The 27,498-nt window shown below is 48.4% G+C and overlaps 1 protein-coding gene across 1 annotated transcript; it reads left to right on the top strand.

The window, feature by feature from the left end:
• Positions 1-16,964: 16,964 nt before the first annotated feature.
• Positions 16,965-27,495, top strand: MEIOB (meiosis specific with OB-fold; the record flags this gene model as incomplete). Its single annotated transcript, XM_084216240.1, has 13 exons — positions 16,965-17,033; positions 20,210-20,267; positions 21,459-21,590; positions 22,135-22,207; positions 22,584-22,779; positions 23,161-23,261; positions 24,716-24,768; positions 24,846-24,941; positions 25,309-25,410; positions 25,888-26,041; positions 26,375-26,558; positions 27,016-27,102; positions 27,379-27,495. 13 exons carry the CDS (start codon positions 16,965-16,967, stop codon positions 27,493-27,495), a joined length of 1,422 nt encoding a protein of 473 aa, XP_084072366.1.
• Positions 27,496-27,498: the final 3 nt, after the last annotated feature.

The following is a 27,498-nucleotide window of genomic DNA, read 5'->3' on the forward strand; positions in this document are numbered from 1 at the left end:
AATAGTTTTCCCTTAATTAAAGATGGGGAAAACATTTAATTAACCTCTAAGATCTTATTAGTGACTTGTATTTGTCTCTTTAACGAGCTAATTATGAGTTTTGGAGGGCCCTCAGGCCCTGCATTATTTGCAAATCTGCTTTGGCTGTGGTTCCTTCCATCATGCAGCATCCCAAGCCTGCTGAGGTGCCTCCTCTCCTCGCTGCTGCTGCCGCCTGGCCACGAGGAGGGAGGCAGGTCCCACTTCTGGGATGTACAAGGGGCCTCATCCCTTCTCCTCCCAGCTCCAGGGTGGTTTCACACCCACACCTGGAGTTTCATCCCACACAGCTCTCCCTGTCCCGGCTCCTGGCACCTCCCCTGTGTCCCTGGAGGTGAGGTTTGTCCCCTGTCCCGTGCTCCACGCTGCAGGTGAGCTTGGGCATGTTCCTGTTCATTCTCAGGACAAGTGGCACGTGCTGAAGGTGATGCTGGAGGGAAAAGCAGCCAGCTTCTGTGTGCAGAGGGGCCATCGAGGTGACACCCCCAGGGTAAAGCAGCACTGCCAAGGCAGAGTGAGAGGAGATGAAGCCAGGACTGGTTGAAACCCCAAAGTCCTGGAGGGATGCAGCAGTTCTGGGATGGGCTCAGCATCCCCTGCCCAGTGCGGGGTCACCCCCGGCTGTGACCCCCAGGCCGTGTCCCCCAGGCCGTGTCCCCCAGGCTGTGTCCCCCAGGCTGTGTCCCCCAGGCTGTGACCCCCCCAGGCCGTGTCCCCCAGGCTGTGACCCCCAGGCCGTGTCCCCCGGCCGCCGCCCCTCCAGGGTGGGATGTCGCAGCGGCTGGAGCCCCTTGTCAGCCTCGCTGGCAGCTCCGCATGATGGACTGCGCTCTGCTTGTTTAGGTTTTGTTTCCAGCGACGACATTCGACCAAATTATTCTCCGCGAAGGGCTTTAAAGTTTCCCAAGTGCCTGTGAAAGGCTGGAAACGCTGATAGTGATCCTATTTCCCAGCTGAGTGACTGCATTCAGCCCCAGCCATATTGATATGCAAAACGTTAAGGGTCCCGGCTCTAAAGATGGTTTCTGTCTGCCCTGTGAAAGGGAACCATACTTTTTTAAAGCCCGGCCCTTTCTAAAGCCGCACAATACCATATAGACTATGCCATTTAAAGCATCTGAAGCGACCCAAAATGTATTGAAAGCTCGCTTTGCAGACTCATTAAGACTACTCAATGCGCTCTGGCAAATACCGTGCCAGGGCTGACCGCACGGATTAAGACTTTTGAAGTGTTACACAAACCCCCTGCTTAAACTAATTGCTGCCCCGCAGCTCACGAGGTCAAGTATTTGTATTCATTGCCTCCGAGAGGAGCCACTTATGGCTCTGTCCAGGTGAAGTCTGCACTTCATTAGATCAAGACAATAAAAGCAGCTTTGGTAGGAAGGGGATGAAATCTCCCGGCTCCTGCTCTGAGCCAAGCACGGGCTTAAGTCCACCTCGGTGGAGTTTGTGGTGCTTTCAAGAGCTCCAGTGGAGCGATGTGCTTCCAAAAAGTGTGTTTCGTTGGGGATGGTGACAGCAGCCTTGTCCCACTTGTGCCGTCCTGGAGGGTTCAGCTTGAGCAGAGATTCCTTGGAATTCCGAGCGCTCACTGAGCCCTTCTCCACTGGGACACGTCATTCTCCAGGGTCATGGAATCCTGGAATGGTTTGGGGTGGAAGGGACCTCAAAGCCCACCCAGTGCCACCCCTGCCATGGCAGGGACACCTTCCACTGTGCCAGGCTGCTCCAAGCCCTGTCCAGCCTGGCCTGGGACACTCCAGGGACCCAGGGGCAGCCACAGCTCCTGCAGGAGGAATTGCTCTGAAATTGGCACAGAGGCTCAGGGAGAGGTGTCACTGCTGGATCTCCCTGCTCAAAACCTCTGGAAATAAAGTTATGATGAGAGGATGCTGAGCTGTGCTGGTGTTTTCTGGGACGCAGGAGTTGGGGCAGCTGCTTGCTCAGGGGATGATGGCAAACACCCCGTGCTGGTGGAGCTGGAAAAATGTCTCTGGAGCACCAGGTTAACTGGGGAAGTGCCAGAGCAAGAGGATGATGAAGATCCAGCTTTGCAGCCAAGAATGAAATGAAGTTTTCATCCCGGTCTCAGTTAACCAAAGTTTCCATTTCTAGACCCAGTTTTGTTTTGAAAATCCAGCTATCCAAAGTTTTGTGGTTCCTGTGCTCTGGGTCTCCCTCTCCATTCCACTCTATAAGCCAGGAAGAGCAGGGCTGGAAGAAGTTTCCAAAATTCTTTATTTACTCCTTTTTCTGTTATACCAGATTTAGGAGGACAGAAGGGAAAGAACAAAAATAGGGAAGAAAGAAAGAAAGGGAAAAAAAAAAAAACCTCCAAAAGCAAGAAGTTAAAACTTCCCTGCTTTTGCGTGGGTCTGGAGATGAGGAGAGCAGCAGGGCTGATTTTCAGTCCCACATTTCATCTGCAATGTTTATAACCTGTGACAGGGAAACTCATGCTCTTCCCTGGAAATGCCCATCCATCCCCATTCCCTGCTGCCACACCTGTGCCCCCCACATTCCCCAGGTGAGGCTGGTGCTGCCAGGCACCTGGGGGCTATAAAAGCTGGGAGGAGGCAGCAGAGCCTCCCCTAGGATTTCCCCCAAGGTGCAGAGGCTGTCCTGGCCCAGGGAGCAGGAGCTGGCTCTGCCTGGTGAGTGGGGGCTGTGCCAGGGGTGTTGGGCATCCTTCCTGCTGGTTTTGGGGGCTGCAGCAGGGTGCTTGTGTGCAGCCATCACGTGCAAATGCCAAATTTGTGCTCCGATTTGGAAAATTTAATGAATTTATATCACACAAAAGAATAAATGGATCCTTTCTGGCAGGATTCCCATGGCAGGAGGTAATTGTGACCCTGACTGTGACCCCCTCATGGCTGTGGGGTGGATGGGGCACTGCCACCACTGCTCCTTCCCCAGGGAATGGGCACACATGGAATGGGCAGGAGGAGGGGGACGGCTGGAGCCTTTGGGGCTGGCTCATGGTGGTGCCACAGCTGGTACTGGAGGAGAGACTGGAGCTGAAAGGGCTGATCCAGCCCAGTTTTTCCCAGTTTATGTGGCTGGGAGTGCTGGTGCAGATCACTGAGCTGGTGATGGGAAGGCTCAGGCTGGCACACCAGCTCTGTGCCAGCACTGCCATCCAGGCTGGCAGCCACGCCTGGAAATCAACAGCGAGGGAATTTCCCCTCTTTTTTTCTCCTTTTACTCTGAGTTTAAACTTCCATCTGATGGCTGATTGCTGAAGACCCCCCCTGGCAGCCACAGCACGCTGCTGGCAGATGCCAGAGGGAAGGAAAGTGTGAGGGATGGAGGGCAGCAGGAGAGAGGCCGGGAAACTGGGAAACACTCCTGGTGGGGATGGGAAAGGGGCCTGTGCAACAGCCAGCCTTTAATTAAGGGTCTTTAAAGAGCTTTCCCAGCTGGTTAACATTGCCTTGCCATATTGGAGTGGTTTAGAAGCAAAGCTCCTCTGGAGTGGCTCCCTTCCTGTCAGCCCTGTGTGTGTGTGATGGGTCCTGGTCCCTCACCCCTCTGCAAAAATGGGGCAGAGAAAAACGGGCCCATGCCTGGCTGGAGAGGACAAGGACAGCCCTCCACCCTCCCAGGGGAGAAGCTCTTTTTCTGTGCTGGTTGCTACACCCAAATGTCTTTAAAGCAGCTCAGCAAATGCTGGATTGGGGATGCCTGAGGCAGCCCAGGGGTGGGCACTGGTGACAGGAGCCAGCCCTGAGGGCAAAGCTCCACCTGAAGTGCAGGAGCCCTGTGTGGCAGCTGTGGGATCCTGGGGCTGCCACGGGGCACCCAGAGCTCCCTGGAGCTGGTGCCCCTGTCCTGCTTCTCCAGCTGCAATGAGCTCTGGAGGGACAGCCCTGCCCTCCTGCCGGCTGGGGACAGGCTCTGCTGTGCACATAAACCTGCTGAAACTTCCTGGGGACTCATCCCATCCCTTTTGGCTTTATCTGCTCATCCCAATCCTCCCATCCCTTCCCTTCCTGCATCCCACGCTGGAATTGCCCTGGACAAAATCCTCCTGGAGGCAAGAGAGCGCTCCCCACGGGCTGGGAGAGTGGGAGGGGGACTCTGGGGTGCTGACCCTGTTTCAGCAGGAGCTTCATGGGTGCCCAAAGCCCCCAAAGCTGCATTTGCAGAGGAGAAGGTGATGCAAAGCAGCTCCAGGTGTGCTGAGAGTGTCTTGCTCCCCCTTTTCCAGAAGAGCACCCCTGACACTGGAGCAGGAGCATCCCTGCAGCTTGCTCTGCTGCTCCCTTTGTACCAGCTGGGGCTGAGGGATGCACAGCTGAGCACCATCCTCTTCCTCCTCCTCCTCCTCCTCTGCATGTCCCAGCCTCACCACAGCATTCCCAGCTTGAGGTTCCCCACTCTGTCAGCTCCAAGGACATGGATATTGCTGGGGCTCCCTCTGCTCCCACAGCCTGCTTTTATCTCTGGAAAAAAATCCTAATAAAAGCCAAAAGGCAACTTTAATAGTGTAATATTAGAGAGGGCTGGGAGGGAAAGGCTCCTGCCTGGGGCCATGGCACAGCTGGGGTCCCAAGCACGGATCCACGCTTCCATTTAGGGATGCACGGGGAAAATGGGGGAAAAACCAAATTAAATCAATGTTTGCTAGGCTGGGCTGTGCTCAGGCAGGGGAGGACAGGGAGGGGGAGCCAAGGCTGAGCCTCCTCTTACCTTTAGGACAGGCGTTGGGGTTGTTCTGCCTGAGGAAAGCCCAGCTGTGACCCTGCCTGTGGAAGGGGAGATCCTGGAGCAGCCTGCCCAGGCATGGGCATCCCTCAGCAAGGGGCACAACCAGGCAGCAGAATGCAGGCAGGGCTGAAGTAACCGGTGGAAAACATTCCAACTCCAGAGAGGCAATAATTTCCACATTCCATAATTTTTCTCAAGAGGGGAAGAGAGGCAAGCCTGGAATAATTACCCACACAAGCAGCCATTGAAACGTTCTGTGCTGTGAGTACTGATCACTTACTGTACTTAACAAGACAATTTTGGCTCTCAGCACATAAAAGCAAGCAGTGATTAAAGCTCTTGTTTGCAGGATCCCTGAGCCAAAGCACAAAAGTCTGTTGCTAGATCCAAATGTGGACTTGGCAAGAGGCTCCTGCATGGGGAGAGAGCCAAGGTGGAGTGGCTGTGCTCAGGATCCGTGGGGCTGCAGTGCTGCTCCCCCTTCCTGCCAGCTCCAGGGCTGTGGGTGACTTGTGCTCCCAGCCCTGGGGCTGAGCCGGGATGCTCTGCAGGGAGTGGGAGGTGTGGAATTCTTTGGGGCTGGAGAGCCTCCTGGGTGCTGGGCTGGAAATGGGTCAGTGGGTGTCTGCTGCTGTCACCCCGTGGAGCAAGAGAAGATAAAAGGCCCTGGTGTGTGCAGGCAGTGCTGCAAAGTGAGGGGCTTGGCTGGAGACAGAGCCTCTGGCACCTCATGCTGCCTGGATTTGGGAATCCCAGCCTGGGGATTCTGGGTTTGCAGGGTTTGCAGACTCTGGCTAAACTGAAGGAGCTGTTCCCTGCCGAGGAGCCGTTGGGATATCAGGATTGCCCGCGGGTAAAAGTGCTGAAAGTGTCCTTTGTGCTGTGCTGGGCACCACCCTGCTGGGAAATGCTGCCCTGAGATGAACTGGGACTAGCAGGGCCAGAGCTCACAGCAGCACTGGGGGTGTTACCTCTTGGAATCCCTGATCAGGGACTTTCTCCCAGCCTGGCTTTGTGGCTGACACAAGTTTGGTGAAGGTTATCCCCTCTGGGCAGTGATATTTTGGCAGCAAAGCCCAGAGGAGCTGGCTGTGAGCTCCAGTCAGTCCCACAGGTACCCTGTGGTGCTGAGCTCTCCCCTAAACCCTGCAGGGATGGGCAGCCCTGGGACACCCAGGGCAGGGTTTGCTGCAGCACAGTCCTGTCTGAGGGGCTTTATTTTACCCTGAGGGTCTTTGTGCTGCTGATGTCAGTGGTGCAATGCCTGGTGTGAGTGTCCCAGGATGGGATCTGAGTGCTGATGTCCCTTCATGGCTTTGCCCTAGGCTGCTGGGATGAGCTCTGCCTGGGGGGGCAGAGGGAGATGGGAATGAGTTGGAGCCAGAACATTGGCATAAATCAGCCCTGTTTGGTTCAGAGCAGCTGTGTGATTGAGATCAGGTCAAGATCTGGTTCAGATCTTCCTCTCTGCTTGTTAAGCTCCTGTCCTTGAGGACAGTGTGGGTTCACCTCAGAGGGAAGATAAACGAGTCCCAGTGTAGCAGCACTAAATCTGTCTGGCCTTGTGCTGGGCTTTCCAGGGCTGCAGGACAGGGGAAGCATCCAGGGAAATCCTTGGGATGGCTGAGAGACCCAGCTCTGTGTGGAAGCAGCATGCAGAGTCCCCTCTGGCCTTTCCCCTGGAAAAAAAAGCAAGAATTCAGATGCTGAATAAATTCCACAGACGTTATCTATGCTAAATGAGCAAGTGCTTGCACAGGGCTGTTACTGCTGCCTTCTCCTCCACCATCAATCGAGATCAGGTCCTTGCAGAGAGCTTGTATTTCAAGCAGTGATGTCCTGGCTGTCCTGGAGCACTCGGGGTGCTGTGGAGGTCCAGCTCCTGGTGTGGCTGTGTCCCTTGGGTGCCTCTGCTCCAGCTTGGATGCAGTTGAGCAGTTGCTCTCTGTTAAACAAAGTCCTCCTGGCATGAACTGGGAGCATGCCATGGTGGGCAAAGGTGTCCTGAGGGATGTCCCTGCAGCACTGGCCATCCTGCCAGCCCAGGGCACAGCTGCCACCAGGACCCACTTGGGAGCTGCACTTGGCTTTCTTGGCTTCATTTGAGATGGAACAGAGCATTTCTGGAGCAGATCTGGCAGTGCTGGAAGGGCCCTGGCAGATGGGCAGCCTTCATCCATGGCCCTGCTCTCTTGGATGAGTTGTGCTTGTTGGAATTATTTACTGCATTGGTCGATAAACACTCTGGGCACTGGGCTGTATTTCATGAACACCACGCTCTCCATGTGCCTGCTGTTATATTTCAAGAGCATAAATAACACTGGGGCAGCAGCAGAAATTAAAACCAAACACGCACAGCGATTTACACCCAGAATTTTTCAACACAGAAAGGAAGGGAAAAAACCACCCCAGGGCTGTGCCCCTCACTTAAACCTTGCTCCCGCCTTTCCTGGGGTGCCTGTGCCTCTGGCTTTGCTCCTGCCTCCAGCTGAGGGGATTTTGGCTGGGAAGGGGGTATTGTTTCTGGGAAGCCACCTGCTTTGCCCACATCCCCTCGTGTGTGGGGACACGGTGCCAGGCTGGCTGGTGCCACGTGCCGTTCAGGAGCCCCCCTTGGCACACCCCGCCTGCCATCGGTGTTTGTTTTCCTAGAGAGGGAAACATCCAGCAGCATGTGCTGCAGCCTCCAGGTTGTTTGTTTTCCTTTAAAATGCAATAGAGATCTAATGAGATGAAAACAAACTCTCCTGAGGAGCGGGGTTGCTCGGAGCAGGCAGCCAGGGCCGGTTCCCTTCCCTCTGGTAGCGTTTAAGCGTTCCCCCCGCACGGGTGACGCAGCCGTTCCCCATAAATCAGCCGAGGTAGGAGCACATTTGCTCCCCTGGCTTTGAAGAGGCGTCAGATCTCCGAACAGAGGCTTCTTGCTGGGTGATCCTCTGGGGCTGGTTCTCATTTCCTTGTAGGAGGTGGGTCTGGAGCCCATTTTGTGCATTTGGGAAGGCTGGCAGGGGGGGAAGGGGGAGGGAAACGAATGACTTTGCTTCGTTGACAAAAAAAATGTTAAAAAAGCCTCGACACCACGAGCACTGTGCCCCATTAACGTCCCACTGACACAATTATTCACCAGGAAGACGCAGATATTGATTTGGCAGGAACTGCACGTGGCAGGGCTGAGGCTGAATGGATCCATAAACTGGAAGTGGGCTCTCTGCAGACCTGGGGCTGAGTGGGACCCTGCCTGGGCTAAGGCCACACCATCTGAGGTACTGCTGTGGCTTTCACCCCTCTGCTGTCCCTGCTGGCTTTGCCAAGTGCCCAGAGCCATGGGGTGGTGGCACTGAGGGCTGTGCTGCTGTTGGTCCTTGGGAAGGGTCTCTGTCAGTCAGCCTTTGGGGAACCAGCTCCCAAGGGATGGGGATGAGTGGGGTACTGGGAAGGGCAGCTCCTGTGGCCAGGGAATTGCATCTTGTGCATTTTAAGAGATGAAAAACTGCCAAGGTGAGGTGTTGAGTACCCCAAAAATGGAGGTTTCCTGTTCAGTTCTGCCCAGTTTTTATGCCTTGAAGAGAAAGTGTTAATGCACACCAGTAGCACAAGGCATCCATTGCTGTCCCAGCCATGCTCATACCCCTCCCAAATCTCTCCTGTGCCTCTGTTATCTGGGAAGGGCTCAGAGATGTGTCCCTGAAGAAGCTTCAGCTCTATGCTAAGGCCAGCTTGCTTTAAAATGAGGTGTTTTCATCACCTCTGGGTGTGCCTGGGCTCTGAGGAGCGGGGCACTAAAGCTGGGCACCGTCTGGATCAGGCCTGGCAGACACTTCCACCTGGGAATGCCTCGGCTGCTGCCCCAGGAGAGCATGGCAGGCTGCATCCAGGCAGCAAGAAACTCCCGGGAAGGACTTGAAGGCATTCATCTGACAGGTTTGGGAAGGTAATGGCCATGCCAAGGTGGAGAGCTGGAACATTTCTGCTGCGCTGGGCCGTTTGCAGCGAGAGGAGCTGGCAGCAGGCGAGCTGCTGAGTGAGGAGCCGGCGCTGCCATATGGAGCTGCTCGCTCACGGAGAGCTCAGCAGGGCCAGGGCTTGGCAGCCCCGCTGCACAGAGCCCCAGGGTGGGGAGAAATGAATGTTACTCCTTGCACAGAGCCCCTGGGTGGGGAGAAATGATGTTACTCCTCGGGGCACTCGGGGTTGCAGGATCCGCGGTTTGGCCCCGCTGCAGGGGAGCAGTGCACGAGTGACTCCCCAGGTGAAATCTTGTGCTTAAACTCACTCTCTGCTGGGCCTGAGCTTTCATCTGGCTTGATTTTGTGCCTTGGATCACCCTTGGCTTTCCCAGTGGAGGCGGCCTCCTGTGCTCTGTGGAGTGAGTCTGAGGCAGGAGGTTTGTGGAGGGGAGTTTGGGATTTGCTGAGGAAGGTGGCAATGGGGAGGCTGAAACAGGCTGGCAGGGCTGTGTCTTATTTCTGGTGATAAGAGCAGGGAAGGGGGAGGAAGAAACTCGCTGGAATTGGAATATTGGGCACTTCAGAATGGTGAAGTAAAAAAAGCCCAACCAAAATGGATGTTAAGCAGAAAAAGTCTGTGGGAGTTTGTAATCTCAAGGTTCTCCAGAATCTGAGCATGGGAGATGAGATGGGGAAAGCATGAAGTGCAGGACTGAAGTCACTCTGCTGCTGTTAGATGGGAGATGCATTGGAAGGGAATCAGACTTGAAGTCTGGAAGTCCCAAAACCCACCCCTTGCATCCCAGCCCTGTTCCCTGCTGCCTCTTTTGAACCATGGGTTTGTGGCTGCCTGTCCCTGGCAGTGTCCCAGGTCAGGCTGGACAGAGCTTGGAACAGCCTGGGACAGTGGAAGGTGTCCCTGCCATGGCAGGAAGGGTGGGACTTTGGGAGCTTTAAGATCCCTTCCAACCCAACCCATTCCAGGGTTTATCCATGAGATGGGATCCTGACCTTCCTATTCTGGGCTTTCACTTGCCCGGCCCCGGCTGCTCCTCTGCTCCTGCCCTGATTCCTTAATCAAACTCGAGCTGCAGTGGAGCTCCATCAGGGGCACATTTGGCCTCCAGCCTCCTCACACAAGGCCAGTTCCCCCTTTCCTCCCACGAACAGGGAGCTCAGTGCACCAGGGAGCCCCGTGACTCGGGACAGTGACCGTGCAGGAGAGCTCCAGATAGGAAACGCTAATGGAGAGCGAGACAAGAGCAAATCCAAAAGAACAGAGGAAACCCTTGTTAGATCGGGCCGAGCCGGGGGGTCTGGAGGTAGTTAGAGCTGTACAGAACACAGCAGTCTGTAATATTTTATTCCAGGGATATATATTTCCGGGACAAGTTGTTAGATTGACCTCTAGTGTTCATTTTCTTAAGGGAGAATTCTGTGATCCAGTCCCGTTTTGATCAAGTCTCGTACCTTTGCACTTTGAACAGGCTTTGAGGGGAGGTTTTGTTTTTCTAATGGATAAACCCTCCAAATGTCAGTGTGGGGCTGCAGGAGTTTTCTAACGAGCCGCCTGCCAGGCGGCCAGGAGGGCTGTGGAAATGTTGACACACGATTCCCTCGGAAGGAAGGGCTGGATGCAGTCCTGGCTCTCCCTGCAGTGGGAGCCCTGCCACCACCAGGCCGGGGCCAAACGCTCAGCCAGGAGATCAAAGGTGGATTTGTGCTGGAAAGTTTAGCTTGGATGGGCCCTTTGGATTTCTCTGGTGCTCCCTTCACTGAGTTCTGTGGTGAGGAAAAATTTGATTTATTCTAAGATCCCAGTTTTCTTTTACAGCCACCCCCATATGTCTTTGGGAATGATATCCTAAGGTTTCCCCCTTGTGAACTGCTCATGCAGGGATCAAGTTTTAGGCTTGGTTGGAAACTGGAGCAACTGGAGGTTGGAAGGGTTTTTCCCAGTATTGTCACTGGGAGATGCTCATTCCGTGTGTCCTAATTGGTACTGCTCAGTCTCATGTGTCTCCAGCTGAAATCCAGATATAATTTGGGTTTGGTTTCATGGATTTGAATGGCTGGAAGTGTCTGAATAGCAGCCAACAATGCTAAATATCTTCTTTTCTTCCCCCCTCAACGCACATTCTTCCTCTGTGTCAGGGAGCTGTCACTAAAACTATTTTTAATTGTTGTGTGTTTTAATTCATGATGTTTTGTTGGAAAATATTCATCACTTGTTTGCTCAGAGAGGGAGGAGGAAATTCTGGTCTTGGGGAAAGTGATGAAAATCCAAGTCATTTCAATGAGCTCACATTATTTTGGAATTATGTGCAGGAAAAGTTATTCTCGATAGCCTGAAGGCTCTAAAAAGAAGAATTTTGAATTTCTGTAGTCTCAGTCAAGTTGAACAGCAGACCGAGGGCTTTAAATCTTGGACAATCAGAGCCTGAGTTTCAAAAAAGAGAGAAAATTGAAGAAAAAAGGCCTCGTGTCAGTGCTTTCAAGCAGTGAGTTCCTATATGGGCATCTTATTCTGCCTTTTTGGTAGGAAAACTACACAGGCTGGTTCTGGGATAAGTTTATTTGCTAATTGTACACTGAAAATAAGCTGACTGCTTAGTGATGATCCAGAAGGTCTCAGATGTCAGGTGTGGTGTTTCTGTCAGGCTGTCACTCTGCCCTGGCACCTGAGGGGAGCTGATTTTGGAGCAGGGGCTGGTGCTGATGGCTCCTGTTCCTCCCCGGGATGTGCCACATCCTTTCCGTGACATTCCTGCTCCACCACTGCTGCAGAAGGGATTAATTAGTGATGGAATCATGAGGAACTGAGCTCACTGATGAGCAGACATCATGAGTCTGGGAGGGAGAGGAGCAATGCCGTGCCAGGCTCCAGGCCTGACAATGCCATTCCCTCCCTGCCCATGGGCACAGCAGCTGCATGGCCCACAGGGATTTATACCTTAAAAAAAAGCTTTTTTAGTTTGGTCTTTGCCAGAAATGGAGCTTTTCTTGTGCAGAGAGAGAGCTGTTGGCATTCCCAGCAGAGCCCCTGGCATGTGGTTCTGTTTGCTCACGCCTGTGTTGGGGTCTGAGCTCCCTGCAGGCTCGTGCTGCTGCCACGTGCATGCACCAGCCTTAGGTCTTGGCATCTTCCTGGCCCCAAGAAGGCAGAATTACCCCAGATGAGGTGAGAACCAACCATGGGTCATGTTCATTTTACAACAAGGCTCTGGGTTGTTGTGTTTTTCCATGCTGCAGGTGGTGGTGGTGCTGCTCCCACTGAAACAGCGTTGGGATGGTCCCAGTGCTGGGGGGAGAACCAGGCTGGAGTGAGAGCTGAACAAAGACTCGGAGAAATTTAGATTAAATATCCCTAAACACACACTGAGCACCTGTTGGCTGCATCAGCACCTGCATTGCTGCTGCTGAAAATGTCCATCCTTACTCCATCAGCGCTCCCGAGGCTCTGCCAGTTCAGGTATCAGCCAAAACCACTGAACACCGAGCACCTTTAATAATTTGCTGCTTTTAATGCATTCAGTCAGGCCAATTACATAAAATTACATGTCTGCCCTCTCCATTTTACCAGTTCTTTTGGTCCTAAGGATGTATAAATATTCAACGAGCCCTCTCAGTAAACCCTGTGGGCAGCAGAAAATGCACGGAGCAAATATTTTTATATTGCTCTGGGTTGGGAAATGATTTCTGAAATGTCCCTGCTAGTGCTGGACTTTGTTCCCCGGAACTCCAAGCGTACTGATGGTCAGGTAACAAATTGCTAAAGTGAATTATGAAATGGCATTGCCAATGAGTGTAATGTAAATAAATCTATTCACGAAGGCCTAATTAGCAGGGAGCGGGCAATTTGCAGCCCAGTGTACCGGGAGGCTCTGCCAGTCACAGGCGGAATCGGCAGAGCGCTAAGTGCCGCTCAAGTGCTGCGGAGTTCAAACCACTCGGAGCTTTCAGGGATCAAGCGCCAGATCAGAAAAGCACTGAATTAACACTGGTGCTCTCCCGCGGGGGTTGGTGCTGGAGAGGAGAGGCGGTTCTGTGTGGCACATGGATTGTAAGAAACCTCTTCTGGCCTTGCTGTCGCTTCTGTTTTCCCAGTTGTCAAAGGGAGATAACGATGCTGATTTCTCTTTGAGACCACTTTGAGGTCAGCTGAGGAGGAAAGGTTGAGTAAAGCGGGCTAGAAGTTGAAAAACATTTGTTTTTACAGATGCTTTCCAGTGTTTGTATTGAAAATTCCTGACTGGGAGAATCAGCTGGCATTGTAAATCAGTGGGATAAAGGCAGGTTAGACATTTGTTGGTTATAAACATCAAAAAAGGTGTTATTTGTTTGCAGTAACCACAGAAGTCCCTGAGGTGCCATGTGCTGTGTGAATGGCAGAATTCTCAGCGTCACCTGAAACAGGTACACCCATCAAACGAGTCCTTGGCTCAGCATCTGCAAGGCAGAAATTCAGCATCTAATCAGACATCTCAGAGGGAAAGAACCGGGTCTCACTTTGTCCCCTGCCTTTGTGCCTCCTGTCATGATGGCCCTGATAAGGTCTTCCCAGCAGGAGCTATCCTGGGAAAGTTAAAAAGCAGCTTCTTTTTTTCCCCCCAAATGTACATTGAAAATAGGAGTGGAAACAGCCCACAAAGCAAACCCTGCCGGTGATTATGGGGAGCCAAGAGAGGCACAACAGCACCCTTGTTCTGGTGGCTTTGAAATGCAACAAAGGCCTGGAGGGGACATGGCAGGGTCGGGTTTCACCTGCCCTTTGTGCCTGTGGGAGAAAAGCAGCTCCACCTGGACAAATCCCCCTGGAAGTGGGGACCTACCCATGCACAAGATGCCTGCAAGGCTCCGCTGCAGCAGGTGCTCCTGTCCCACCAAAACCTTGCTGAGATGCTGGAGCAGCTCAGCTCCTGCGGGGCCCTGGGCTGTGGTGCTGCTGTGTCACCTTCTGCAGCAGTCTCACTTCAGGGATTCTTTTTTCCTGTTTTGCATTGCAGTCGTGCCTGTAAGAATGAGACTTGTGCCTTCGCCAGCGTTTCCCAGCCAGTGTCCAGGTTCTCGTTCCCGTTCCATTAGGATCCTACCACCAGGCTCATTACCTTCTGCTTGTTTATTAGCTTGAGATAATGAGAACAACGGAACAACAGAAAAAATGCCACATTCTGTTTAGTGGAGACATCAAACCTACAGGACAAAATTAGATCCATGGATCATACTGTATAAAAGGTGACCTAAAAAGAAAAAAACCCACAACATGCAGGCTGTCAGTTCCCTGGCATCCTGTTTGTCATCAGCACGGGATAATTATTGTGGATTTTTGTGACACAATAAGTACGAGAGCACAGGTGGGATCCATTTTCAGCTGTTTAATTGAAGAAATGAAAGATCCTGTAAGACAGAGTCAATACAGAGAATTTGTCAGGCTATGCTGAAAACTTCCAATAGCTGAGACCTTGGGGTTATAAAATTACTCATCAGGAGTAAAGTTTTTTATGACGCAGAAGTGAAGGGTATTGATTTTATAAAATATAATTTTATATTCAATATAAATGGAGAAAATGGCTCAAGCCAGCCTTCTGCAGAGCCTGGAAATATAGGACTATTGGGTGTGAATCAATACAAATAATATCTTTAAACCGGAAATTTTGATTAATTTATAAAATACAAGTTGCAACTTTTTTCCCCTTACAGCCAACATTAAAAAAAAAAAGGAAGTAGGGAATGGTTTCTACAGAGATTGCTGCGACTTGCTTTGTCTTGCTGGTGCGCTGTGCGTTTATATTTGTACAATGAACCTGACTTTAAATTCCTGATCTGGCAAGTCACAGAATCACAGGATTGTTTGGGTTGGGAGGGACCTTAAAAACTCTCCAGCTCCACGGGCAGGAACCCTTCCACTGTCCCAGGCTGCTCCCGCCCGGCCTTGGGCACTGCCAGGGACCCACAGCTGCTCTGGGCACCTGTGCCAGGGCCTGCCCACCCTCCCTGGGTACAACTCCAGCCCCAAATCCCTTCTAACCCTGGTATTACCTCCTCAAACCCAGGGACTCCAGGCCTGCTGGAGCTCCCGCTGAACGTGCCGGGATGGGAGAGCGTCTGCCCTCAGCCCTGAGGGACGAGAGGGCGCGGAGCCCTGTTCCCGCCACCGCGCCGGCGCCATCTTGTTCCCCTCAGGACCTGAGGGGCACCTGAGGGACTGGAGGATCCAGGAGGAGGCTGAAAGGTCAGTGAGGGGCATCTGAAGAGCTGAAGAGTCCAGGAGGAGGCTGAAAGGTCAGTGAGGGGCATCTGAGGAGCTGAAGAGTTCAGGAGGAGGTTGGAGGGTCAGGGAGGGGCATCTGAAGACTTCAGAAGGAGGTTGGAGGGTCATAAGGGGCACCTGAGGAGTTGAAGAGTTCAGGAGGAGGTTGGAGGGTCAGTGAGGGGCGCCTGAAGAGTCCAGGAGGAGGTTGGAGGGTCAGTGAGGAGCATCTGAAGAGTTGAAGAGTTCAGGAGGAGGCTGAAGGGTCAGTGAGGGGCTGAAGGGTTCAGGAGGAGGTTGAAGAGTTCAGGAGGAGGCTGAAGGGTCAGTGAGGGGCACCTGAAGAGTTCAGAAGGAGGTTGGAGGGTCAAAAGGGACATCTGAGGGGCTGAAGAGTCCAGGAGGAGACTGAAGTGTTAGTGAGGGGCACCTGAAGAGCTGAAGAGTTCAGGAGGAGGTTGGAGGGTCAGTGAGGGGCAGAAGAGTGAGTGAGGGGAACCTGAGGGGCTGAAGGGTCCAGGAGGAGGTTGAAGGGTCAGTGAGGGGCAGAAGAGTTCAGGAGGAGGCTGAAGGGTCCAGGAGGAGGTTGGAGGGTCAGTGAGGGTTGAAGAGTTCAGGAGGAGGTTGAAGGGTCAGTGAGGGGCACCTGAGGGGAATGGCGGGTGTGTGAGGAGGTCCTCATGATGGCTTGAGGAGCACCTGAGGAGGTTGAGGGGTCCCTGAGTGGGCCAGCTCTGCTCTAGCTCTCAGAACCCAGAGCATTTAAAATCCTAAATGATCATTTTAATCGTCCTCTGATACAGGTGTTCCCTCGCTGGTTCCTTTGACACGACCCAGTTGGTGTGAGGTACCGCAGGTAACAATATTTAACTTCTTCTGAGGTGAGAATATTACCCTGCCTTGGAGGGATGCTGAGGTAATTTTCCTACAGAAGGAAACATAAATTCTTCCATCTAATGGGCTGGGAACAGGTTTGAGGGCCCCATTGTTCAGTGGTTTCTGTAAGGCAAATTTGGGCTGTCTCTCTGTGAGACTGTAGTTGGAAATGCTCTTTTAGAAAAATCACTTGGTTCTCAAATAACTGCCTATTTTTCTTTAAAATGTAGGCTTATTTGTTCTCTAGTTCAACAGACCTTTATCCTAATGCCTGATGAAATGGTTAACAATTCTCACACGAGGTTCCAGGTATAAAGATTGTGAAAGCCATTCAGGATTTTGTTCTAAAGATTGAACAGGCATCCTCTGAAAAATGTCAGCAGTTCTCTCCTATTAAAGGTTATTAAGATTTGGACAATGCCATGGTTCCTTTTACAACAAAAACCAGAATCTGACAACCATTTGTTAAGTATCTAAATGTCTCTGAGGAACCCCTGAAATAATAAGAGGCATTCAGAGGGTCCAAAAAAGCACCCATGGCCCCACTTAGGCACCTCTAGAGAGAACCTGTCTCTCAGGGCTGGGCAGTAAATGCCATATTGGCAGCCTGAAAAGAACTGGTTTTCACAAATTTTATTTTAATAAATTCACAACTTTTCTATTTTTGAGGAAGGAATAAACTCACATTTTAAAGTAGTTTAATATTTAGTCCAAAACCTCAATTAAAGGTGCTTGGCAACCCAACACTTCTCTTTCCTCACATATAAATTGCCTTTTAAATATGAGCTGCCTCATTAAATTCAGTTGGGCTTCCCAGAGAGAAGGAGGGTAAATATTTTTCAGAGCCTGGTGCTAATGGAGTCGTTTAATGATGAATAATAAATAAAAATTACAGGCCTTTATTTGAGACGCTTAGGTAGAGTTGTCACAGTAAAATTCATAACTTCCATCGCCAAATCCAAACAATAAAGAATTGTCTACTTCAGATGGCTCGAAATGCCTCTTATTGAAAACAGATGCTATTAGGTCAAAACATTTATGTTAAAAAATAACTTGTTATTCTCACTGTGAATGGTCTTAAGTGATTTGTTTGGAATTTTACAAAATCGAAGTCAGTTTCCTCCAGTTTCAGATAAAGAATGGCTCATTCTCGTTCAGCACGGGACTTTGTTGCACTTTCAGATCTGCATCCAAACCTTGCTCGTCCTGTAAGTCTCACAGCCTTTTGTTCCCAGATGAAATTCTATCTGACTGTCTTATATTACTGCAAAATTATGTAATTGATGTGTATTTAGGTACTGATAGCATTAGTGCAATTGTTGGGTAGAAAGGACCTTCCCTTCTTTGTGTGCAAAGCAGCAAAATGAAAATTGATGCTGTTGTTGTCCACAGCCTGTGGGTACCACAGGCACAGATATTGACTGGACAATTCCATGTATCAGAGGCTCCTTTGTAGCACTTGAAATGGATGCTGAATTAGTGAAGACATTATTAAGGACATGACAGAGTCAGCATTATGCAGCCACAATCATCTGGGACCTCAGCAGACTCTCAGGCACGCTGGGAAGGCAGGGTGAAAATCTCACAGTTCCATGGCAGGGTTGGTTCTGTTTCTTTAGGATGAAAAATGGGTTTGCATAGGATCACAGACTGGTTTGGGTTGGAAGGGAGCCTAAAGCCCATCCAGTGCCACCCCTGCCATGGCAGGGACACCTCCCACTGTCCCAGGCTGCTCCAAGCCCAGTCTGGCTTTGGATACTGCCAGGGATCCAGGGGCAGCCACAGCTTCTCTGGGCACCTGTGCCAGGTCCTGCCCACCCTCCCAGGGAAGGATTTCTCCCCAGTATCCTCAGCCCACTCTCTCAGTTGGGAGCCATTGTCCCTTGTCCTGTCACTCCATCCCTTGTAAAGAGTCTCTCTCCATGTTTCTCGTCAGCTCCTTCAGTCCCTGGAAGGCCAAAATTAGGTGACCCCAAAGCTTCTCTTTTCCAGGATGAGCAATCCCAGTTCTTTCAGCCTTTCCAATCATCCTGGAGCCTCTTCTGGACTCACCCCAACAGCTCCACCTCCTCCCTTGTGCTGGGACCCCAGGGCTGGAGGCAGCTCTGCAGGTGGGGTCTCACCTGAGCAGAGGCAGAATCCCGCCATCCCCTGCCCCAGGGATGCTCTGATGTTCCTGAAAAGAGTGAAAATATGGAGTTTTCCTATTCCCAGCACTTTTTATTTGGGATGGTACAATTTATTTTCTCATTTACTTTAAACAAATGAAAGAGGAATCACAGAAAAGGGATGATCTAAGAGAAATTTTCTATCTCCTTAGAGCCTTATTGATCCAAACTGATCTTCAGCAATGCTAATCTAACCTGTCATTCACAGTTCCTCCCAAATAATGACCCACTAACCCAGTTAAAAGCTTTTATTTTACAAGTAAAACTTACCTTGAGTATTGCAGTTAGCAACACACGACAACGAAAGTATTTTTATAAAATAATAATTTATGATAGAATGATCAGTGTGTGTTGTGCTAGGCTGTTAAAACAGCTGAACACAGTTTGAAGTATCAAAATGGCACGGTTTATGAGTTTGCTGTTATTTTGAAAAGTGAAAGAGATTCAAGTGTAAACACTTGCAGCGTGCTCATGAGTTGGTTGAGCAGCCTCAAGCAGCGCTCTGCCAAAGCAGGCACCATGGGGGGGTGTTCCCCTCCTCTTTCAGGGAAATGAGTGCTTGGGCAGTTGCACAATGAGCTGATCAAGGAAATGATCTCTGGAAGTTTTTCTGCCTTCCTCAGTCCAAAATAGTTTCCAGCCAGATCAATTCCTTCTGCCAGCTCTCTGTGCAAGCTCGGGGTTGGAGTCACAGAGGTGAACACTTTAGCAGCAGGGCCAGGGCAGATTTCTTTGGGAATTTGGATATTTACACCAGAAATTAGGCACAATCAGCCTAATTTCTGCAGGCACTCATCCTAAATATCAGTTCTTTTGACATTTGGTAGTGAGATACAGAGAACGTTCCTGTATTTGGATATTTGTATTTGGGTATAAAGCATTCAGTAAGGGGGATATTACAGTGCTGCCTGAGTGTTTCCATCCCTGCAGGATAAGGCAGTTCCCGTGCTCCCTCTAGTGATCCCAAGGAAATCGGAGAGCTGATTTTGAGCGCGTGTTGATATCGTTCAGTGAAGTCAGGCAGGTCACGCTGCTTTGGGAATATGTACAAAATGAGTTCTGGCTGGGTTATTGAACTGCAGTCCTTCCCTTCCCAGCTGGCTCTGGGATTTTGCTGGAATGGGACAATCAGGACTGCCAGAAGGGCTCATGTGAAGGAGCTGTGGCTGCCACATCCCTGGGAGGGGCTAAGGCCAGGCTGGACAGGGCTTGGAGCCCCCTAGGACAGTGGAAGGCGACCCTGCCCACGGCAGGGGTGGCACTGGATGGGCTTTTAAGATCCCTCCAAGCCCAAACCATTCCAGGATTCTGTGACGTGGAATTGATGCGGGGTGCTTCATGTTTTGAAGGGTCCTGGCAGTATTGCACTGTCTGTTCTTCCAGCCCTTGTCCCACCCTGACTTTCCTTGCTGACCTCCTAAATCCCAAACGAGCACTGCAAAAGTTTTCTCTGACACCAAGGACCACTTAAAAAACAGCAACCCACCACAGAGCTGTTGTGGTATGTTATATTATAGATAGATAATATATCTATATCTACACGTGTTTGCTTCCAGTGGTTGTGTTTGACAATTGAGAACAGGATGTTTTTACATAATAGACACAGGTCTAGCAAAGCAGAATAAGATTGATTTTTGGTCTGAATCAACAGAAAAGCTCCTTGCCTCAGCTCCCTTGGAGTCAGTTGAAAGATAGCAAGAGAGAGGCACCTGTAGAAATTTAGGCTGCTTGGCTGAGGCCAGGACAAGCTCCTGTACGTGCACACATGTGGCTCGTGGTGCTGAGAGCCAGGAAAACCTTGGACACTTCACTGTGAAATAAATCCTGTCCAGACTTTCCATGGAGCATTTGAGGAGATCTGAGACCTGTGCAGAGACCATGAAACAACAACATTGCTGCCTACCTGAGGAGTGATTGCTGTAGAGCAGCCAAAATTGTGAAGAGTTGGGGTGACCTTTTGTCCTCCCATTTTCTTCACAAACAGAAACAGATGCATTTATTTTAATATTTTTATTAGTGACAATTTTTTCCTAAAGTAAACTTGTGTGTTTATGTTTTACTCTTTAGCTCATACGGCACTGTGGGATAAATAGATTAAAATGATTACCAGCCAGAAATATGTTTATTATCATCAGCAGAGTATAATTCCATGAAATCTAATTCATCATCTACATCTGGGTTTAATACTTGTACTCTATAATCTTTTTATTTTTCAGAATGTAATCGGGGTGGTTATTGGGAAAACAGATGTCAGAAGCTTTCCAGACCGAAAAAGTACAGTCCCTTTAAACTCTTTTTACTTCATTTTCTTCAACGGTGTAATTTGGCAGAGATGACTGAAATCAAGATTTAAATGATAAACAGATTTCTCAGTGTAAAATGGATAGAATAAAAATGCACCCAAAAAAAAAAATCTGTCTGCTTGAGAACCAAGATGAAAGAGCAGCATTCGTTTGGCTAAGTCATATCAATTAGAAATTGGAAAAACTTTGTCATGGAAGCGTTTCATGCTCTGAAGATGGAACCAATATGAACCCACTCTTCCACAAATACTGCTGGAATGGGGCTGGTGCCTTCATATTTGTTCTCTCTTAAAACAGAAATGTTGAGGACATGTCTTGTGGAGTGACACGAGTAATTTCTGGCCTGACTAGCAACAGCTTCATCTGGGACAAAATGGGAATTGTATGTTGCTAATAATGTTAATTGGAAATTGAAATAACAAATTTACAGTCAGGGTTGGTGCAGACACTGTCAGGAAGCACCTCCAGCCCTGAGAGCCATTCCAGCTCCAGGAGAGGGGCTCAGTTATTCTGCTGCCACTGGCTCTGCTGAGCTGCTGGAGGGCTGAGGTTTTAGGGGAAAGTCATTGCTGTCACCTGGCACTGGGGCCAGCCTAGTGCAGAGTGCACAGACAGGGTGTTGGTGTGTGTGCTCCATGGGCCTGCACTCAGGGGCTCTGGGGGATCACTTGAGTTCTCCTGGATAATTTAGCAATCTACTGCATCCTGCTGTGATCCCTGGAAAGCTTTATTGGTTACCTGTATCAGACAGGGCAGGGAAGCAGACACCAATATTCTGAATTTTCCACAGCACTGCAAACACTTTGCTTTATTCAATTGGACTCCCTGGCAGCGTCCCTGCAGCCTGGGCCATCAGCCAGCCCAGCTCCTGCAGAACTGGGGCTGTGTGTACAAATGAGCCCTGGCTGTCACCTCCCACAGCTCCTGCACCTCTCCCTGTTTGAGCTGAAGTTCACACCTGCGGGGTGCACAGGTACAGCCATAGCAGGAATTGCAGCCCATTCCCAAACACCACGGTGCTCCTGCACCGCCTGCTGGCCTCTAGTGGGAGAAAATTCCTGCCAAAATCCAGGAAAATCCAAAATAGTAGTTTTTATACATATCTTCTACTTAGAAATCAAGCTGTACTGAGGAATTGCTGCAGCCCTGTTTATTTTTGCAGACATTGGCACTGAAAGATACACCTTCAGTTTCACCATTCGTGATTCCCCAACTTATTTCATTAATGTCCAGTCCTGGGGCAGAGAAGAGTACATCAGATCCCTCTCAGAAAGCTTCAGGGTTGGTGACTGTGGTGAGTTTATTTTATTTTATTTATTCCCACCACGTTTCCATTTGCATGGCAATCAGGGTTGTGCTGGTGGCTTTGCTGTGTTTTGCTCTGAGGACTCACAAACAGCCTAATTGGAAACAAATTGTTCAGTTCTGTTCAATAGAAAGAGGAAAGGAACAAGATTCCAAGGATTTCAACTCAAGCCCAGTAAATATGTCAACAAAAGAAACCCACTGAGTGCAGCAGCTCAGAGCTGGCCTGCAGTTAATCAATGTCAAATCTCACATTATACTGAGGTCTTAAACATGATGAAAAATAAGCTGTAAAGCAATTTGGTGTTTGTCTTCCCTCAGTTATAGATATGACTATGACTGCTGATAAAACCACAACAAAAATCCTGTATTTATTTACAGGATGTACTTTTACCTTTTTAAGTTCATAGAAAGATTTTGTTGCCTGTGGTTGTTTGGGTAAAACTTGTGAGCTTACAGAGTGTACACACAAAAATATCTATAATTGTACCTATAATCAATTTCTAACATTACTTATCAATGCTTTATTTTAGTTACAATCGAAAATCCTTTAATTCAGTCAAAGGAAGCAGAAAGAGAAGAAAAATTCAACCCTGTAACTCCTAGGTAAATTTAAAGCATGGATTGGTAGTTCTTTCTAGAAAGATCAAAGTTAAGACTTGATTCAATTTCCAGCCACATGAAATTGGTAGAAAATTTTGGTGTTTTCTTCTTGCGTAGCTGTACCTTCCTCTTGTGCTCAACAATGTCTGGTCAAATCTCAGGGGAGGATATATTTAATAAGCAGAAGGTCATAAAGCAAAAATGTTCTTTGTTACTAAACAGAGTAAATTTCAATCTTTGAGTAAAATCTACAAGAATTTTTTGCACCTTTAGGAAAAACTATAATGGAATAAAGTTGCTTTTTCATATGAATGAACATTTTACACTGTTGATACCTCAGTGAGTGCAGTGCTGATCCATGGGATTTGTTTTGTTCTAGTGGCTACAAATTATTGCTCAGTGAAAATCACTCTGTGGTTAAAACCTCTTCCTGCTACGACACAGACACCAGGCTCCTGGCTCTGCTGCACCTGCCTGTCAAGGACCCTCAGGATTATTATTCCCTGGGGGACATCGTGGCAAATGGACAAAGCCTCCATGGGAGAATCCTCAATGTGCTGGCAGCTGTGATGGCAGTGAGTGAGGGGCATTTCTGTGCTCTACCACGAGCAACTTCATTGTAAATCTGTGTAAATGTGGGTTTTGGGCTGTGATGGCAGTGAGTGAGGAGCATTTCTGTGCTCTGCCATGAGCAACTTCATTGTAAATCTGTGTGAATGTGGATTTTGGGCCTCACAGTGGCGAGAAGTCCATTTGTTCAGCTTGGCAGCTGAGGGACAATAACCACACGCACCCTTCGAGATTTTTGTCAACAAAATGAAGGGAAAATGATGTGATCTCATTTTTAGTGGTCTACAGTCTCTCTTCCCTTTTCTAACCCTTTTATTTCCTAAGTTATGAGTTTTATTCTTCCAAACACTGAATAAAGGACAAGTGACTCCTTTTTCTTCTTCAAGGTTGGGGAACCAAAGTATTTTATGACTTCAGACAAAAGGAAAGGCCAGAGGTGTGAAGTAAAGCTGTATGATGAAACAGAGAGGTCTTTCCCAATAGTATGGTAAGATGTTCTTTAATTCACTGAAAAAATAATGCAAACATGGGTAAACAAATTAGCCATAACACACACTAATTAACTATAAACCCATCTTTTAATTTAAATATATTGTTATTTAGGAGGCAACTGAGATGAGGCAACAATGTACACTGAAAAGAGACTTAAAGAAGAGATTCATTAGAGTGGCCTTATATATCATGTGCAGTTTTATGGCTTGCTGACAGCCTGCTGGCTCATGAATGGCAAAATGAAGCTCAGTTCTAAATAATTCCTTTTTTTTAAATGTGGACATTTGAGCTAATTCAGGAAATGACTTTTAAAACCAGCTGCAAAGGCTGTTGTGTCTCTTCCACAGGAGGGCAGGAAAATGAAGAGCACGATCCATTTTTAAAGCCAAGCAGAATTGCAAGTGGAGTGGAAATAGGTTGAAATAGTTTTTAAATATTTAAAATAATGCAGAAATATTTTGATATTGCTTTGGCTGTATTTTCAAACTCTGTCCTGTTTACAAACACAACTCCACCCAGCCCATCCCTGCTGTGAACAGTGCCTTGTTCACAGAGGAACCTTTGCATTTTGCCCAGAGTTTGTTCAATAAACTTGTGGCTTTTCCAAGTGCAGGGGCATGTGGGGGTGTGGGTATTCCCTTGACCTGGGATTGGTGTTTGGTGGTTAAAAAGTGACTTCAGTGACCTTTGTTCCCTCAGGGGAAGCAGGCAGCCAGCCCTGCACTGTGGGTTGGGAACTGTGTTACCACCAGGGATGTTTAACACAATTCATAGCCACAAAGCCAAGAGAAGCAGCTCTGGGGTGAGCCCTTCCAGCCCAGGGTTAATTTGGAAATTACCTCCTCCAGGCACGTGGGCACTGTCAGGGGATTCCAGAGCCCAGCAGTGAAGAGGTGCCTGGGCAATATCAGATGAAAAGGAAATATCTTAAATCTTTTTCCAAGGATTAAGGAGAAAACCCACCAGAACAAATCTGTGCTTTGGCTGTGCTCTTGCCAGCCAAATTTAGGAGGAGCTGAATGAGATTTTATCATGAGACCATGAAATTACCATTTTTGAGGGATGTTTCTGACCTCACTCCAGTCTCATCATCCCCAGCCACAAAGATCCCAGTGTTGGAAGTGCTGAACATCTGGCCTGGGGATCTGAGCAATCAGCCTGGCCCTGCACACACAGCTCCTTTAACTGGGATTTGTTTTAGCTAGAAATGACTTGGATAAAAGCTGAAACACAGCATTTTCCCAGGTATATTCTGCCTTTAGACCCATCTTTATTTTATCCTGTCTGGGATAAAGCAGGCACATGGAATTTCAGTGCCACGTGTGTCACAAAGGAGTTGTGTCCCCTTTGGCCAATTTCATTACAACTACATTATTCAGTAGTTTAGTACTAAATAATTTGAGTGCTGTTTCAAAAATGTTTTGATACATCCACTTTTGTTTAATTTAGCTGGGATAATGAATCCATCCAGCTGGCACAGAGTTGGATTCCCCAAGAAACAGGTAAATCAGTCAGGTTTATGGTTTTACTGTAGTTCTTCATGTGACATTTATTCTCATGGAGATGTTTTTCTGCACAGTTATATTTGCATCAGATGTGAGAATCAATTTTGACAAATTTAGGAACTGCATGACTGCAACTGTGATATCCAAAACCATCATTACAACTAACCCAGGTAAGAGCTGCTCAAGTATTTCTTTGCTTTTAGTAATTATTCTAGGCTAGAATGCATTAATTAATCTATTGGAACTGTGATTTCTTCTGCCTGCTTCTCACAAAACTCCCTGCTTTTTGTCTGTTATGTGATGACAAGCTCCTTTGGCTATTTTTATTTTATTTTATTTCATTTTATTTTATTAAATTGTTATCAATCTTCCTTTGTTTATTCCATGCAGGATTAACAGTTACAATAAAAAAGAGAAAAGCAAATCTTGGCTAATTCAAACATGTTTGTGCTGCTAGAATAAAAACTTGTAAAATATCAAAATGCTGTGTCTTTTACATGCAACATATACTGATAACTTTTAAAAATGCATCTTCAGAAACAGCAGAAGCAAATGTCCTCTTCAGCTTCATCAAAGAGAGTGCCCAGGCAGGAGCTCTGCCCAGCCCAGTGAAGGAGCTGCCAAATGAAACCATTAACTGTAAGCATTTGACTTTATTTACCTGCACAGTGTCATTTCATAGTGCAGCTGAAAGAGTTCCTGCTCTGTGTGTTCACAGAAACAAAGCTCAGGTCTAGCTGAGTTAGGCTGAGTAGGTAAAGTCTAGATGGTTTCTTGGGGCTGTCCCTTATTTTATCTTTATGTATCTTCAGCTGACTGCCAGCTGCAGCCTGTTTGGTGTGTTTTCTGTTTGCAACCAGTTTGGAGAAGTGAGGGGGAAAGCTTTTGTCAAAACTCCTTTTGGAGGATACAAAGATTAAATAATAGATATATTCCTCATCTAAGTCCCTTTTGTTTTACTTTTTGTGTTGGGTTTTTTTTGGGGTTTTTTTTTCTTTTTTGAGGGGGGCTTTACTGCTGCTTTAAATCTTTTTATTGCCTTAAGATCCACTTTTGCCATTGCTCTTCGAATAATTTCTGGCTCAGACATACTTAACTTGTCTTTTAAACTTGTAGTGGAGGCTGTAGTGGATGTCTACACAGTGGAACAGCTGAAAGAAAAAGCTCTCCAGAGAGATGGGAAGCTGGAGCCTCTCCTTGGAATTATTTATGGCTACATTTCCACCCTGGACATCGACGAGAGCGTGTCCAGAGTCCTGCGCAACAGATGGTGAGCGACTGCCTGCTTGGAGTGTGTGCTAAAACTGCCTGTCCCTCTTCCCCAGAGCCTAATGGAGCAATGTTTTAGTCTCATCCCAGAGAAATAAAACTCCTCTGGAGGATGCCATGTGGGTTTCTGGTGTGGGGTTTTGTTGTGGGGTTTTGCTGAGGGCTCCTTGTGGTCCTAGACTGAAAAAGAAAGAGGTCATTTTGTCTCAGACTCCAGAGTTTAGGAGAGGAACAATTTTTTTAAAGACAAAGTCTCTTGGGAAATCTTAGTCTAGAAAAATGTTTCGGGAAGAACAAATTGCATATCTGCATGAATTCTCTCCTTGTGTCTCAGCTCAGTGTGCCGGTTCATCGTGAATGAGGTGTCAAACACCTGCACCTTCTGCACTGACGTCTCTCCAGAGGCCAAGTCCACCTATGCCAGCTTTGACATCCTGGTGGATGTGACAGACCACACAGGCACCCTGCGCTCCTGCTACCTGGCTGACAGTGTGGCTGAGGACACCCTGGGCTGCACAGTAAGGGCCACTTGGGCTGCTCCTGCTGAGCTCAGCTGGGGAGCCAGAGGAGAATTACAGAGATCTGTAAATGTTTGTGTGTGTGTGTGTGTGCGCAAGAGTGACAAAAATGGGATGGATGGATGGATGGATGGATGGATGGATGGACGGATGGATGGACACACAAAGCTTGGTAGAAGTTGGAAATCAGCAGATGCCAACAGGAACTGTGTTCAGTGTAAGACTGAACACTGCTTTTCTGAGAATGTGGCTGGAAATCCCTACCTCTGATTTTCAAACACCCTGCAGTTCATCCTGGTTAATGTGACTGTCTTGGTACACATCTCGTACCAACCACTACATTAAAATAGAAAAATACAGCTTAGAAATGTATAAAAATATGTAAGATGCTCTTTTCATTCTGCTGTGGAGATGTTTTAACCACCTGCTGAAGTGCTCTGTGGTGTCCTGTTAACAGGTCTCTGAATTCCTCATGCTGGAAGAAGACCAGAAGACTGCACTGAAATGGCAACTCCTCTTGGAACGAAGCAAGATTTACTTCAAAGTTAGTATTTAACGCTTAATTCAAAACAGTAGCTGCTTTTCACTTTTAAACTTGTCCTTTTGGGCAAAACTCTTCTTACTCTCCCATCTCTCCTTTCTCTGTCCCTATTTCCAGGACAAAATGAAAGTGTTTAACTTAGCAGTGGCAGGCAGATGGCATAACTGTGTAGTCACACAGGAAATAATGCAAATAAATCTGTCAAACATGCTGTGCAACAGCTGAAAATAATCTCTGTCAAGGTGCTGTGATAACAAAGATCCTTAATTATTTTTCTAGGTTACTTCATCACCCAATTGGAGAACTGGATTAAAAGTGAATCTTCTTTCCTGCAAACTGGCAGATCCCATAGAGGCCAGTCAGAGCTTGTTGGGAAGAGACTGGAATTATTTATAAATG

The sequence above is a fragment of the Fringilla coelebs genome, assembly GCF_963513975.1.
Source record: "Fringilla coelebs genome assembly, chromosome: 16".
Classification (NCBI taxonomy): domain Eukaryota; kingdom Metazoa; phylum Chordata; class Aves; order Passeriformes; family Fringillidae; genus Fringilla; species Fringilla coelebs.